Source organism: Poecilia reticulata, chromosome 3 (assembly GCF_904066995.2).
Source record: "Poecilia reticulata chromosome 3, P_reticulata-male-v2, whole genome shotgun sequence".
NCBI classification, from domain to species: domain Eukaryota; kingdom Metazoa; phylum Chordata; class Actinopteri; order Cyprinodontiformes; family Poeciliidae; genus Poecilia; species Poecilia reticulata.
This window is the reverse complement of record NC_088832.1, coordinates 18,498,701-18,514,969: the sequence shown is the minus strand read 5'-3', so window position 1 is coordinate 18,514,969 and position 16,269 is coordinate 18,498,701. Positions and strand designations below refer to the sequence as shown.

Here is a 16,269-nt window from a genome sequence, read left to right as displayed (position 1 = left end):
ACAGTGATAAAAAAGTTCATAGATATATTTTTTTAATAACGATCTCTCTAAAAACAAAAGCAACAGAAAATCATAAATATGGAACATTGGAAATATTAGTTTTTCTATTTCACAAGTTGAAGAAAGCTAGGAAGCTCTCCTCCCCCCAAGTCATGTTTCCTTCTAGAGAAAGGTCCCTTTAAAAAAAAAAAAAAACCACACACACACCCAAATTGATCACACTACACACAGCTGCACTCCATCGCTCCGCAAATCACATTGGTAATGTTTACATTAACTCCATCCTAAAACAGCTGTTTGGGATGTTGAAGTGAATACTAAGTGTAACGGTCTTAATACATTAGTTTCAACATGTACACTGAACACAAGAAAAAAGAAAGGAAGGATAATTACAATTATAAGAGACCCGCCTCTTGTTTGTGCATGCACTTACATAAAACTACAGACTGCAAACTGTTTTGTCTTTATTAGAAAAAAACAAAAACTGTAAAGTGTAGGATCAGGACAAAATGCATTTTGTGGAATGTCAGGAGGTAAAATGCTAAACAGAGAATTAGTGAAAAGAAAGAAGACAATAAAAACCTTAATGAGCCATAAAACTGGCACTTTTATCAGGATGTACACAAAGGTCAAACTTTGGTGTTGAAGTCACTGACCGCCAGCAGACAAAACAACACGAGGTCCGTAAAGCTTCAACATGCACAATTTCAGAATTTTAACACAATGATCTGTGTGAGATGCTCAGCTGTAGACACATTTCTCCTCCTAATCATTCACTAAAGTCAACATTTCTACAAAACTGGCTCATTTCTAGCTGGTTTATGAATACTACTCCAGTTCAGACACTGACATTGAAAAAAAAACACCTTCCAACCATTAAACTGAAAGTAATGATGCACTAAGTTAATGCTCTACTCTAGATGTATATTCTAATAATATATAACTGAAAATAAAATTAAAAAAATCTGAATAAAATTTATTTGTTCAATTTATTTTAATGTAATTTCAAAAACTAATATATTAAGATTTCTGGCAATGAATAGCAACAAAGTAGCTGGTAATTTGATGCACAGCTGTATGATAAAAAAAAAAATATATATATATATATATATATATATATATATATATATATATATATATATATATATTTTAGTACAAACTTCCTGGCTGTGACATCTAAAATCAATTAAAGGATATTTTTTTTGCTCATTTGTTTTTCCTCACAAATGTTGCCTTGTTTTTTTTTAACCTAGGGAATGAAGACACCATATGTGGACATAAAAAAAAATTAATAAAAAAAAAATCACCCTTGCTTATGAGACTGCCGCACTCTTTGTAAAAGGAGTGATTAGAGAGCAACATCACAAATGATTTTTAACATAGGTTGTAACCTGGATTTGTCACATAAACCAGAACATTTCAACAGACTGCAGTGTTGGTGTATCTGCATTCTGGCTCACATGCCGATAGAGATAATATGTTAAAATAAATAAAGCGTTTAATATTTACAAATATATCTCAGTTTAACCATCTTCACTGTTTTGACAAATCTTTAGCACAAACCCAGTCAAATACAATACATAATTTAGGTAGATTTATTAACGAATACATCTATGTAGCACCTAAAAAGCTTATTTATTGCATTATAAATAAAATCAAAATCTCCTTTTTGTGGCATTTCAGAGATCTAGATTGAATTTATTGCTAGCAACAGGTTCAAGCTCACTGCTTCAAACTGCTAAATAGTAACCAAATTACATTAAACCTCTTATGTTCATTTCTACAGTTCTTCAACTTCATATTTCTTTGCTTTCTCTCCTGCCCTCTATAGACCTTTTTCTTTTTTGCAAACTATCTGCAAAGTAGCTACCAAACGGCCAAACATGTCAAACAACGCCTAAGCCCTATATGCCATACCAAACGGTCCGTCTTTCATGCAATATAATGACAAGAATAAGAAGTAGAAAAAAAAAAAAAACATTAAGGGAAATATATTCACAGAAACTTCTAACTCTTTAGGAGACATTTTACACGACACAGAAAAAACAAAACTGGAGCATGCTATAGATAACGTCACATTGTACCTATTTACATTTAAAAACAAGTTCTCTGATTATCAGGCCTGACAAGTTGACAGTCTTTTCAGAGTAGAAAGCGAAAGAAAAAGATTTGAGTTCCACTTCTCTTTTCGGACTCTTCAGGAGTTGGTCACTATTTACACGAGTTTCAGTAAAAGCGAGTTAGCCGGTTTGCGAGAGAAATGAAAAGATGTTAACTTGGTTGCCGTCAACCCATTCCTAAATCCTGGTTTATGTATCTGCATATAAAGAAACGATCCAGTTCGTCTTCGGAGTCTCTGTCATTTACATTGGTCGTTAATATTTTTGTCTGAAGAGACCAGCTGAGCAAAGGCCGGCAGCTGTCTGAAGGCATCCTCAGCGCTGCAGGAGTAGACCTGCTTGCAGCAATCACGCATTAACACTTGGACCTTTTCTTCCGTGTTTAACAATTTTCCAGGTTTCTTCGGCAAAAGAAGTTAAACAAAACTCACGAGCTTCTGGGACATTTAGAACGATCGCGTGAGGGTGCCGCCTGACTCATGCAGGCTGACGAGCAGGTCATTGATCTTCTCCATGTTCTGAGAGACCTCCATGCTGCCCTGTCCGGTGGTCCCAGACTGGGACAGAGACTGGCTGAGCAGGGACTGGATGTGAGCCTCGCTCTCCTGCTGGTTCTGACCCGACTGGCTGATTGCTATGATCTGATCTGAAACTGTGTTTCCAGGGCTGTTCATCAGCTGGCCACATCCTGCAAGAAGGGGACAGAAAAATCAACAAAATAAGCATATATTATAATTAAATGGAAAAATAAATATTCTTTTTATGACCATCTGCCAAACGGGCATGATAAATACCCTAGAAAAATGCATTATTTCTCTCATAAGAACATAACAATCCCTTTTCACAAAGATTGCATCCTATGGTTTATTTAACAGCCTAATTAATTTAAAGTGATGTTACTTTGTACAACTATTGATTAAATAGTTGTACAATGTACAACTATTTAATAGTTGTACTTTGACAAAAAATCAAAGTACAATCTTCTTGATTTTTCACTACATTTAGTTTTGCATGTCAGGGTGGAAGAAAAAGGATAGATGATTTTTGCATTCGTCTTTACAAATAAAATAGCAAAAAGAGTGCATTTGCATTCAGGATGTCTCTTGAAATTACAATTTGAAGAACCATCTTTCATTGAATTTTCAGCTATCTGGGTCTTTTGGACCAGATAGCTGTCTAGAGAATAACATTTCTCCTCTTTGCAAAAGATTTGACGGAATGCATCTGTGGACAGAATGTTTCAAAACTTGCCACAGATTATCCATTAGATTATTTGTGTTTATCATATAAAATCCCAATTAAAAAAACAAAAAAACATTTAAGTTTGCGATTTTAACCTTACAAAATTAAAAGAATGCTGTGGATATTTTAGAAAGCCACTGTAAATGTATTTTAGGACAACATACCACACTGGAAAAATATGCATTGCCACAAAAAAAAGTTAATGTGAAGAGTTAATCTAGCACAATGAGCCAAAACATGAGGACTGTGGTTTGTTATCTTCCCTCTGTTTACTTAAAAACATTAAGACAAGCTTGCCGGCACTTGTTGCTCTATTAACTCATCGGTTTTAACAGGAGTTCACCTTGTTTCTAACGTCCTTACCATTCTGCATCCCGAAGATGAAAAGGCCCGGCTGCTGAGGCTGGTTGGGTTGACTCACAGCGTGCTGGAACAAGCTTCCTGGCTGCTGGACGGGAGAGGAGGTGGTGGTCGGAAGGTTGGCCACGCCGTTCTGGGAGGCAAACATGGCTGACTGAGTGAGCTCGGGCACAGCCAGCCCCCCCTGCATGGGAGGCATGTTGGATGGAGGGATGAAGAGACTCACTGGCTGCTCGTGCTGGTTGTTGGGGGTGCTGCCTAACTGCATCGGCTGCTGCTCCTGAAACATGACTTGCTGGGGTGAATTGGTGGGATTCCCCAAGGCCATGGGCTCTGGCTGGCTCTGCTGATTTACACCCACCATGGTGGATTGGGAAAACAGCTGAGATGGGCTTTGGGACTCCTGGGAAACCAGACTGCTGGTGGTGAGAGGAGGCATTTGGCCTGGACTAGTAAAAATGAGGTTAGGGGCCTGTGGTTGTGTGGACAGGTTGTTGTTACAGAACATTAGGCCTGCTTGCTGCTGTTGCTGCTGGCCTGGAGAGAGTGTGTTTGGAGAGGAATGGGGGGAGATGCTCTGAAACATGGCTGGCTGCTGGGGTGGCTGTGTGAGCGGCGGAGGCTGAGACGACTGCTGCTGCTCCATGGGGCTTCTCTGCTGCATGGACGACATCTGGGCCTGGGTCTGAAATACTGACTGCGGTTCAGGAGAGGAGGATTGCAGAGCATTAAGGAAGGCCAGCTGCTGCTGTTGCTGCTGCTGCTGTTGCTGCTGCTGCTGCTGCTGAGAACCACCGGTCGTAAGCTGGGTGGACAGGGGGGATTGGGGAAGGAAAAGCCCAGTGGGGGATTGCTGTTGCTCCTGAGACTGCAGCACTGTCATGGTGCTCTGGAACAGCGCAGCCTGGACTTGCTCCTGGGAGGCTTTCTGATACATTGACGCCTGTGCATCTTGCGTCTCGGCCAGAGGACTGGGATTGTGGAACATGGTTGGTGAGGGATGGGTGGGGGTCTGCTGGAGGAAGCCGGTCTGCATGGAACAAAGGTCGTTGGCCTGCTGAAAAAGGGCAGCTTGCTGCTGCTGCTGAGTCTGCTGTTGATCCGGCGGGTAAAGTGATGTCTGGTTGGTCACCACTCCTGGTGAGGAACCTTGAAGGTCTGCGTTCTTGGCCTGGGCAGCATCCTGAAACATGCCACACTGCATCTGGATCTGAGACTGGAAGAGTTGCTGCTGCAAGTTCTCCAAAACCTGCTGCTGTTGCTGCTGCTGTTGGATTTGCTGCTGCTGTTGCTGCTGAATCTGTTGGGTTTGGATCTGTTGCTGGTGCTGGATGTGCTGTTGCTGCTGTTGAATTTGTTGCTGCTGAATCTGCTGATTTTGGATCTGTTGCTGGTGTTGGATTTGTTGCTGCTGCTGTTTGGTTATTGAGTTGTCAGCCTGAATTGGTAAGCTGCAGTATCCCTTAGCTTTAAGTTGTCTCACGGCTTCCTCCAGCTGAGCCACTTCGTCTGCAGGGAAGAGCTGCAGCTGCGGCTGCGGCGGTGGGGGCGCCGGTTCAACACACAGCCTGCGCACTCCTCCAGAAGCGCTGCCGGACCTCTCCCGCATCAGACCGTCTCTGGACTCTAAGAGGAACTGCTGGGAGCCTTGTGGGAGGAGGGACTCTGCAGGCAAGGGGAATGAGCTGCTAGGAGCAATGTCCTGCTTTTGGATGGTGTTTAACTGATCGACGTTGGTAAAAGCAGCAGCCTGGGTTTCATCTGGATCGCCTGCGGGCTGAGGTAAGCTATTGCTGAAAACTAAGCTTTTATTTAGATGTGCTGTTGCTACATCTTGGGTCGGCTGGGGTGCGCGAAGATCACCGTTCTGGCGAAGACAGAGACACAAAGCGACAAAAGCACAAGTTAGGGGTTTTATGTCATGTGTTATAAATGCGGAATCTAATCTCTAAAACATCTTTCACAAAAATAAGCTGTTCAGTGCAGCAAAGTACAAAGCAAACTAAAAAAAAGCCACCAAAAACGTGAATCAAACAGAGCATATGTTAACTTCAATATACAAAAGCAGCTCAGTAATTCACCTTAAATACTCCGGAGGCCTGAAGGTTGTTTGTCACTTCCATTGGGGTGACATCTTCTCTCTTCACTAAAGGCAACATTGAAGGCATCAAGGCACCATCTACAGCTGTAGGAGTAACAGGATGGGTGCCAAATGTTAATTCAGATGCTCTTTGTAATCAAGACGAAGAAAAAGAGACAATTAAAACCCTCTTCAAGATGAGGGTTTTAACTGTATTGAACTTAGCCATCTTCTTAAAAAACATCTCCCTGACAGGCATAAAACAACAATGATAAGGTTATAATTTTAATAAAAAGGACTACTAACCTTTGAGCTGCTCATCATAAGAACAGGTCTTCACTGGCGAGGGCATCTCTTTCTTTACAGGAATTTCATTTTGTACTGCAAGATTGTCTAAAATAAAACAAGATAATAGACACCATGACAGCAGCTAATTAGAACATGAATCACAGAGGTTTGATGTTTATATTAAAAACTTATTAGTCACATATTTCATTGCGTTACAAAAAGGAACCTTGAAATTAGTAAAACACTAGATAAATGTCAGTGCTATATAGGGATTTGCCTTTCAGAAAGGAGAGGAGCATTACACCTATTGAAAATCATTACTACAACTAAACTGTAGGTGGCAGCGTTGTCTAATATTAGGAAACACCTTAATAAGAATCAACACTTTATTAATCCCAGAAGGGGATAATTTGCTGTTAGTTACTCAGTCTAGTGAAATAAATATATATATATATATCAAAGTATAAATAAATGAATAAAACAGAAAAACCAGTATCAGTAATTATTAGAATGCATAATTGAAAAAGTTAATGAAAGATCAAATTCAAATAGTAAAATTGTACAATTATTAAAATTGTACAGAAATAGTATTAGTGTAATACTAATACACTAATACTGCAGAAGCTGTTAGTGTTATAAAAGAGTTTAAAGTTAAATGGCCACAGGTCTGAAAATAAACTCAAGACACATTATTTAATACTAGTTGTAAAACACTAGTTTTGGGGGCGGGGCTTAATAATCTACAGCATCACTTGTTTCTTTATCTGGACAAACCTGGATCTGGAGTGTAGGTGAATGGCTGAACATCATGGGACCTGCCAGCGTTTGTCACCACGTAGATCCCCACACAAACAGGAGAGGACATGGCCAGGTTCTGATATGGGGGAACCTTCACAATCAGGTGATTCTGGGGTGTTAAAGGTATAAAATTAAAATGAGTTAACTGAGTCTCAAAGCACAGTAAGTCACAGAAAGTACAGCAAGCTTAATCTGTACAAGAAATGAATCTGAAAGTAGCTTCAAGCCAAAACAGTCAGCCAATGAGAAGCGAAAAAGAAACAAAATTATCCTTTCTCTGTTCTGCGGCTGCATTCTTGAAATGTATCTTGAACTTTGTTTGCTTGCTCTGTATTCTGTTATAAAGGCACTTCAAACGCACAGCTTTGTAGTTTCAAAATGTGCGTAAGTGCAAAAAGGAGAAATGTTACAGATTTGTCAGTTCCTGCATTACTGATCCTTTCGTTTTCAGGGGCAAAGGTTTAATCCTGGTTAAGACACACTCAGCAGAGTGTCTGAGACTGAGAGTAATTAGGTCAGGACACAATGCAACTACTGACACCTTTGAACCAAAAGCCATTTAAGATGATTATATCTGAAAGGCCCAAACACGTTGGAGCTGAAGCTTGTCTATAAAATCTTTTCACTTGCAATTACCTTTAATTGTTCAGAAAAATGACAGAACAAAAAGAAGAACTTTTCACCTGGTGGAACAGCTCCATGTCAATTTCTGCCTCTGACTTCCACGACTTCTCATCTGGAACAGAGAGAATTTGTTTTCACTGCTTGCAACGTATCAAAACTGAATTAAACTTGACAAAAAAAAAAGCCTAGGAAGTAGTTTTTTTCTCACCTGAAATATTTTCTTGAAATATGACTTTAGTGTCTTTCAGAAAGTTTTTGCCAATGATAAAAACTTCCTCTCCACCCCTTACTGAACCGGTATTCAGTGACTTCTTCAGTATCTCTGGCAGCCCTGCAGGCTGGGCTGTAAACAGGGAGAATGCAGACAACACTGATGAGATTAATTGATTTTTTTTGTTTTTCTAATAAAGCCCTCTCACCTCCAACACGACAAAAAGAAGACTGTGGGGGAGGGTTTGCCAATTAATCTTATTTATCTAAGCCGATTTTCTCCTCTTCAAAAGGGAGATCTGTGTCATTTCTGAGTAATTATTGCCAGATTTTTAATTGGAAAAGAAGCAGAAATGTGTAACGCCAGGTTCTGTGCTAGTTACAAACTATTAAGCCATGACTTCAACGACCAGAGGATTTGGACCTTAGACTCTTGTGGTTTCAGTCAAATGCAAAGGTGCTCACAGACAGTCTACGGTTCTTTTTTTTATTATTTAGGCATAAATGTCTGAAAGTATCAGTATATGAAATGTCTATCTATCTATGTAGTTGTGCATCCATATACTTGATACTATTTATCATCCCATTAATTCAACAAAGTCTGCTATGCAACAAGTGGAGCATAACTTTCATCCCCCCTCTACAAAGCTAATCCACAATGCAACCAGAGCCACCAAACTATTTCATCTGTCATCACATTAAAAGGAAAAAGAAAAACACAAACTTTTGAATAAGCTCAGTATTCTAATAGATTTTATGCTTTTAATAATATTGTGAATTCTTAGATCTTATAACTTGCGAATATGTTCTTATTTACTCAGAAGAAAATACAAACACATTTTAAAAAAGGCATCCGTAGTTAGGAACACGTAAAGTTGCTTGTTTTCATCTTTATTTTCTCTTTTCTGCCTAAAGTGATGACTCATTGCTGGCAGAACCACCTTCCCACATATCTCACACACGCATGTACATGAACATGCAATCATAAACGAGAGGAAATTTTTTTTGTGTGTGTTTTGTGGAAAGACATTTCCCCAGTTTGCATGCAAGCTCTGCCATAAACAACAGACTTCTATTGTTTAGTCATGTACCTCTTTTTCTCCCCTGCTACCCTCAAAGCAGTTGTCTCAAATCCACACGTGAGCCTATCCGTCTTTCCTGTTTGTGAAAACGGACCACACCCTCACTTTGCAGGCATCTATAAAACAACTCAGTCTAATGGGATAGTCATGCACCGTCTCTGAATGCCAACATCAAAAGAGAAGATCCTACTGACCTCTGGTTATATTAAAATTGACAAACAAGGCCTAAAAAGGCTCAATGGTAATTATTAACCAAGTAGGTTTTAGGTCAACCTATCCTTTTTGGTTAGGTTGACTCTTTCATGGCTCGATTGATTTGTTTATAATGTACCCAACTCATAATATGCCTGTAATTTACACATTTTTCTAATGATCCATTACCCCATTTTCAACTTGTAAATAAAAAGTATTTTAACAAAGGCAAACAGGAAGACCAACTTACTGCAGAGAATTGGAGATGAGGGCGTCTGCAGAGTGAGCACTGATCCATCTGAGCGTGGGATGTTGACCCGAAACACCAAGCGAGCGCGTGTGCTCTTCTTCTTCGACCCCGCCACGCCGATACGGGCCTCGACGTCAGCATTACGGAGCTTTAAAATCCCAACACAGTCGACCCTAAACACAGACAACATCTAAATTTAGGTTTGGTTGGACTTGCTTCGACTTCCAATCTCAATAACAGCATTAAAGTATTTAATAAACTAACAGCTCTTTGCAAGATTTAATTTGTCAGCATGTCGCTGCAGTGCCTTACCCCCTCTACCCCCTAAAAGAATGAATGAGGTATTCATGCACCTTATAGCTCACATACCAGTTATAGAATAGATTTATTGAGTTATCCCAAAGGTACAGCTGAACACATAAAAACATTTGCTTCAAATAGGAAACTTTCCGGTGTAATAAAATAATGAAAAAAAAACAAAAACAAAACAGATTTTAGAACAATAGTTATTATAAAACAAATGCATTGCTAATTAATAGCTAATTTGCTACATACGCCAGTGTCATGTTGGTGCTTGGGTCAACGGTCACTTCAATCACAGTCGTGCCGTCAATATCAACCTCTTTGCATGCAGTGGTGTTGCGACCAGTAACTCTGCAAGCTTGGTAAAATCCATGCGGCTTTACGCGCCCGGCGTCATTCCCAACAAACACCTGAAGAACCACAGGCTCACTCACACCCTCCAGCTGTGAATGACAAAAAAAGGTATTTGATTAGATTGTGTATTCTGGGTAAGAAAAAAAAACCCCAAAAGCAATAATAACACAGATATATTTTCTCCAGTCTTTCAGCAAGATTGGATGATAGTGCCACTTAACGTCAGTTTTTAGGTGCTGCTACAGACTCTGTTTTGCATTTAGGTCTTGATACTGACATTTAACACACAATCTCTATCCCTTGCCAAATAGTTAGGGTTGTTGACGTCTTGGTTTTGTGTCTCATATAAAATCTTCATGACAAAACAAAGAACAGATCAAGGGTGAATGAACACTTTTGCAAGGCAAAGTAAGAGACCTTAAAGTTACCTGCTCTTGTAAAGAAGCTTCATTTACATGTCAGGCTATAAAGAGCCTGTTTCTTTCCTTTATCTTCTGCTTGTAATTGTCTATTTTTAAACCGGATTAACCTTTTACAGAACAATAAAGAACCAACCAGACTGATCCAGCTTCCAGATCTGTTGAGGGGATAGTGTGTATACTAAGGTGACAAATTAAAGTGACTAAGGGAAAGAACATTACGTAGTCCTACCTCGTTTCTGGCTCCTGATAGACTATATTAAAAAGCTTTACTTTCTGTCTAACTTAAAAAAGGTTTTATTTTGATTATCTTGGGTTTGCAACAGATTGGTTTACAACTGGACTTGATGGATGTTTTCAAATGATTCATCAGGCTGGATACATGATCAGATTTCATCATTTCAGATTAAACGGTAGAAAGTATTCCCTCCATCAGGGTAACTGTCTCTAAAATTGTGCAGACTCTTGATGTTTTTCACCTCAAAGCTGATGAAATTAACTTGAATTAACTTGAATCTGCTGCAGCTGTCATGCCAGGTCACTATGTGGCGCTGTGATCTTAGCATGTTGTTGAAACTTACATGCGCTTTTCACCCTTACGCCCACCTCACTAGCTTCCATCTCATTCAGGAAAGAGTAACTAACTGATTATCCAAGTGCTCGTGTAACAATAAATATTCCTTATGAGAAGTTGCGCAATGCTATCCACCGTACTTCACTCTGAGACCTGGTTGCATAAAGTGCTGGTGCCCGAGACTTAGGTCACTGGAGGCGTGTAAACGAACGACTAGATTGCAAAAAAAAAAAAAAAAAGATGTTATGGTTTCACTAAAGAGTAACTCCATAGTTTTACTTTGACTTATTAATCGCAGAATGCTGAGAACATAAAGAAACACTGTCACGGTGATCTTAAATGCAAATGTGTGTAATGACGCCTATTTACGACACTGAACAAATCGAATTTAACTGATACACGATCAAGCCTGTTGCATCACAAACCACATTACAGATATTATTACAGACACAGCGATATCATTGCTATAGGTACCTTTACAGTGGGAAAGCCTTGCTGAGTGCGGTCCTTCACAGAACCTCTGCTTCCTTCGGTCAGGTAGCGGGCCCGATGCTGAGTCTCTGGCTGGACGAGGATTTTAAGCTCCTTTCCTTCACACTTCGATGGGAACTGCATTGTAAGGGTCCCTCCTTTCTGATTAGTCTTCTGAGAGTCATCAGAGCTGCAACAGGATAACAGTTTGACAGGAACAGTTACTCTTCTGCTCTAAAATGTTATTTCTTCTCTGCTGTTGCACATGCAACCTACCAGGCATCTCCAACATTGTTTAAGTCAAGATATAAATTGAATCCTCTTAAAATCAAATATCTATGTACATATAAAAACATACAGATATCAGTCAGTGGTTGTAGTCTCCCTCCCACAACAGTGGAAATGCTCTGAAGTTGCCATGGTGCTCTAAGCAATGCGGATTTAAGAGGCCCTCCATCAGCCAAGCATATTCTAACCTCAGCTCTTAAAATGTTCAGAGTTATCTGTTTATTTAATCTGCTCTGCTTATCCTAGGTCTTTGAGAGAGGCTCTGTGATTCACTGTGGCAGACCATTGTTTGTACTTCAGTGTCCTGCCCCTCCCTCCTTTCTGATCTAACCGCTCTCCTTCAGTCACTGCTGTGGGAAATGAGGAGCCAGAGAAGTTTGTTACAGATTTCCATCTGTTGGTGAGTGTCAGAGTGTCATTTCCTGATTATTCCCGTTGTCACAGTTCATTAGATAAAAAAAAACCCTCATAAAGTCAGTTAAATAAAAGAAACACTCGAATTTGTCGGCATATTCTGAATAGCATGAGTCATTATTTAAGCATGTACCGTGTCACGCAAAAGTAGTCATAACTCTTAAACTTTTTCACATTTTGTCATGTTACGACGACATAGTTCAATGCATTTTGCCAAGATCTTCAGTGACAGACCGATACAGAATGGAGAATACCAAGGAAGTGGGAGAAATTCATTTTTTTTAATATGAAATGTAAATCTGAAGAATCTAATGTGAACTTCTATCTAACCCTATTGAAAACCACCTTTCTCTACATATGTATAGACATGCAAAGAGTGAAACTATGACCCATTCTTCCAAATCACTTTGATTGGATGGAGCATCTGTGACATCAATTTTTAACTTGTGGCGTGAATTGTAACTTGTTTATCTCTGGATTTATTCTCACAGTTTAGGTCGTTATGACCTAAACTGCTTTACCACAAAACTGAAGTCGTCCTCAGCTTGTTTTCTTTAAGTATTGCACAGTACTGATCTCCATTAATCATCCCATCAAGCAGGATCAATGTTCTGCTTGATGGGATCAGTCAGTTTCAATGTCTGTGCTCCATTTTGGGGCATGGATGGTGTGTTCAGGGTGTAGTTTTTCGCCAAACCTTTAATTCTGCCTGTAGCAAAAAATGACTCTCATTTGACCAGAGCGTCTTGTAGTAGGCCGTGTAGGGATTTCTTTCAACTCTGTCATAAAGGATTTTTGGAGATCACAAATAGTAAATGGACTGCCTACAAAATCCCCCAATTGAAAACTTGGAAAGGTATGTGATTATGCACCAAATTTTTTTTTTTAACTCATCTAGTCTCATGAGATCTAGAGGGGCAGCTGTGGACATTTTCATTACGTCACAGGTCAAGTTGTGTGATTCCGAACTAACTACTGACCTTGTTTTAGTTGATGTCTTGTTCTCCGGGCCGAGCTGAGACAGAACAAAGTGTGGGGCTTTGGCGCTGTCTGCGTCGAAGACGTCCATGCTGGCTCCCACTGCGCGTACCGCCTTAGGTCCTGGTTTCTGTCGAGGTGTACGCTTGCGGGCCTTCCGTGGCACCTCTGTGTTGTCGTTGTAAGAAGACGTACTCATGATGCTGAAGTTGGACATGGAATCCTCCATCCATATGCTGTTACTCTGCTCCGAGTCCAAGGGTGCCGGCACATCCTGGCAGGACATGTGGCTGTCGTCGAACAGGTCTTGCGGTGGCGGGGAGATGTTGAGGATGGTGCGGCGCTTGGACGGAGTCAGCTGATGGTGTGGCTGGCCATCCTGAGAAGCTGCGCCACGTCCTCCGGCAGGCTCGCCGTTGCTGCTTTTTCCACTGCCACCCACGACTCCGACGATCTCCGGTACCACTCGGCTACTCCTGCCATCCTCTGAGTCGACATTTCTGCTGTGAGCTGCGTTCTGGTCACTGGATGAAGTGCTGGAATGCATGGTGGTGCTGGAAGAGGTGGAAAAAGCACTGCGAGGCCCTTCCGTGGTCAGAGAAGAGGACAAGGCATCTATGGTGTAAATAATTAGACAGTAAATACAGGCTGAACTAATGTAGGGTACCAGTTCCATTTAAGCAGTAAAATTGATATTTTTTAAAGTTTTTTTTTATTTCTTGCTTTTTCAATAAAACACTCCCCTTTCTCACTATGTGCAGTATGTGTAAATTTTGTTGAGAGCGTTATGTGATGCTCAGAAGAAGCTAATGAAATAAGAGAAGTATGCACCTTAATTGTGCATACTTCATCAAGCTTAACAAGCAAAAATCAAATGCCTCAATGTATTTCTTATCATTTTTAGCATTTTGTTCTGGCTCAAACAGTATGTGGCATGTTACTTATTGGGTCTTCTTTTTTGGCGACAAGCATTTTTTTCCTCTTTTTTTGTTTTTTTTTGTTTGGTGAAGCCACAGAGACAAAACAAAACAAGCTTCTGACCTACGAAGCAGAGAACTGCAGACCATTTTATATGCAGACACTCCCTGCTTCAGAGGGAACTTCCTGGAATATAAAAGTGAGACAGCAAATGAGCAATAAAAGCTGAACAGTAAAGATTGATTCAAATGAAAAGCAAAAAATAAATAAAATAAAAAAAATCACAATATGATGCAATACTATTCCCCATTCCCCTTCTGGGACCCAAAACAAAGTTGCTCCAACATGCTGACAAAGGCTGCAATTTTAGATAATGACTGGAGCACAGAGGGGTTAAGCTGCTGCTGAAAATCTGGATTTTCTGGTGTTTCACAAGTTTGCATAACACAAAATTGGAGAGGGGAAAAAAAGTCCAAACATAAGGAGGTAGTGTCAGTCTGAGCAAGTTTGAAAGCTATTAATAATGTATAAATGAAACCTTAAAACGTGTAACAAATACTAAGAGAGTCATAAAATAACTGCTGCACGTACAAAAATGGGAGCAAATAATAAACTTAGCAAAAGATATGTTTTTTCGTCTTCATGCACTGCCAGCAGAAAGAGGTAAAGGAAAGGTGGGATTTATAGCATGCCAGAAGTTGTAATGACAAAAACAAACATTTGATGACAAAGGTCTCAAAATTATGTGGTTGCAATTTATTGTTAACAATTTTTCTCAGAGTATTTACCCATGACCAGACAAGCTCCAACTTTTCAGAGAACATCAAGACACCACAACATAAGAAAAAATAAATAAATGTCAAACTCAAAATGTCAACAGATTGCATGATTTTCTGATTTTGGTGAATTTTGATTCATGCTTTGAAGTTGACTGTTCTCATTTCTGTTAATCCTCACATATCCGTCAACCTGAAAAGGCACAGAAACAAGGTCTCTGTCCTTTCTCCACCCACCAAGACCACAAACATGATTATGATTATTTAATTAAATTGGAGCCTTTTGTTGTCGTGTGGAGCAGTGGAAAAGGCTAATTAACTACAGAGTCTTGTTTCTGGACGTCTATATTTACCAGCTAACGAGATTTACTTCTGTGAGACAACAGCTCCATTTCCGCCAAAGCCACTTTAGCAAAAACTTGTAGGCAAAAGCTTCTTTCCCAGCTTCTCTAACTTTATCATAGCATTCAGTCAGGCCCTAATTTTATCTTTGACGCATTAATATTAAAGTTGATAAATATGTTGAACATGCTGCACATTAGATCTTTGGGTGCAGCAGGATACAGGAACAAAATGATATCCCAACAAGCAGGTACAGGCAAGCAAGCATGTTCAGCTGACCCAATTCCAGAAACATTAACTTCCTTCTCCAGCCTTGTTTTTTTTTTCCTCAAATGTGAAAAATCAAAGAGCAGCAGGCTGGCTGTTTGACAGGCTATCTTCATGCATGCAGGTGTTTGTGTTCGCCTACAGGTACCGACTGCTACATGAGTAGAGGGTTTTTTTTGGGAAGTGGGGCAAGATCAGTCCTGCTTGGAGAGGAGAAATAAGGAAAGGAGAAGCAGGATCCTACCTGATGCTAGAGGAACTGAAGGGAGAGGGCCTGCCTCTCCGTCGCTCTTTTGACTCATGACTTCTGGACTCTGCTGAGTGGAGGGATGCAACTTCAGCTCACTGGCAAGAAGGTCATACACTGACTCTGTTGTGAAAGTAGGGGGACCAATAAAAGGAATAAAAAGGTGACTTACTAACAGGACTTTTTTTGTGTTGGTCAGTGAAGGATAGAGATCCCAGTGAGTCAGCCAGGAGGCCAACAGAAAACATGAAGACGACACGAGACATCAGGGTTGTAAATTTAATCTTTTTAAGGTGAGGTTATCAGAAACAATGATACAACAACAATGATGCAATTGTGCATCCGCTCAAATATGCAATTGCAGGAGCATACTCATGACCTGGTTGGCAACGCATCTGATAAAACCACAAGGAAATAGTGGCCATAATGGCTGTCATGCCGCTTCACATCTCAAACACCTTTGGATCATTTTCAGACTCTGCAGAACTATGCATACATGCACAACAAGTCGACCATTTACAAACCATTAAGTAGAACGTTATGTAGGTTGAAAAAAAAAAGTTTTAAAATATAGTAAAATAAAAAACATTAAAAACTGCATTTTTTAAAATATATTACGAATAAGTTTTCCAAAAAAGGGCCTCAAAACTAATAGAGAAGAACTAGAAATAC

The 16,269-nt window shown here is 40.0% G+C and overlaps 1 protein-coding gene across 3 annotated transcripts in view; it reads right to left on the bottom strand.

Moving 5' to 3' along the window:
• Nucleotides 1-1,132: 1,132 nt before the first annotated feature.
• Nucleotides 1,133-16,269, bottom strand: part of nfat5b (nuclear factor of activated T cells 5b) — a 34,758-nt gene continuing 19,621 nt past the window's right edge. Inside the window, exons 2-13 of one of the 3 annotated variants that reach the window (XM_008405318.3) lie at nucleotides 15,595-15,720; nucleotides 13,050-13,662; nucleotides 11,371-11,557; nucleotides 9,802-9,992; nucleotides 9,247-9,419; nucleotides 7,721-7,855; nucleotides 7,572-7,624; nucleotides 6,865-6,997; nucleotides 6,109-6,195; nucleotides 5,804-5,907; nucleotides 3,726-5,589; nucleotides 1,133-2,808 (exon numbers count right to left, since the gene is read on the bottom strand). In XM_008405318.3, the coding sequence (XP_008403540.2) occupies nucleotides 2,567-2,808; nucleotides 3,726-5,589; nucleotides 5,804-5,907; nucleotides 6,109-6,195; nucleotides 6,865-6,997; nucleotides 7,572-7,624; nucleotides 7,721-7,855; nucleotides 9,247-9,419; nucleotides 9,802-9,992; nucleotides 11,371-11,557; nucleotides 13,050-13,662; nucleotides 15,595-15,720 (3,908 nt within the window). In that variant the 3' untranslated portion in view covers nucleotides 1,133-2,566. Of the gene's footprint in view, nucleotides 2,809-3,725; nucleotides 5,590-5,803; nucleotides 5,908-6,108; nucleotides 6,196-6,864; nucleotides 6,998-7,571; nucleotides 7,625-7,720; nucleotides 7,856-9,246; nucleotides 9,420-9,801; nucleotides 9,993-11,370; nucleotides 11,558-13,049; nucleotides 13,663-14,088; nucleotides 15,539-15,594; nucleotides 15,721-16,269 lie in introns of those variants that run through there. The other 2 variants (XM_008405322.3, XM_008405320.3) reach the window with 2 other exon arrangements.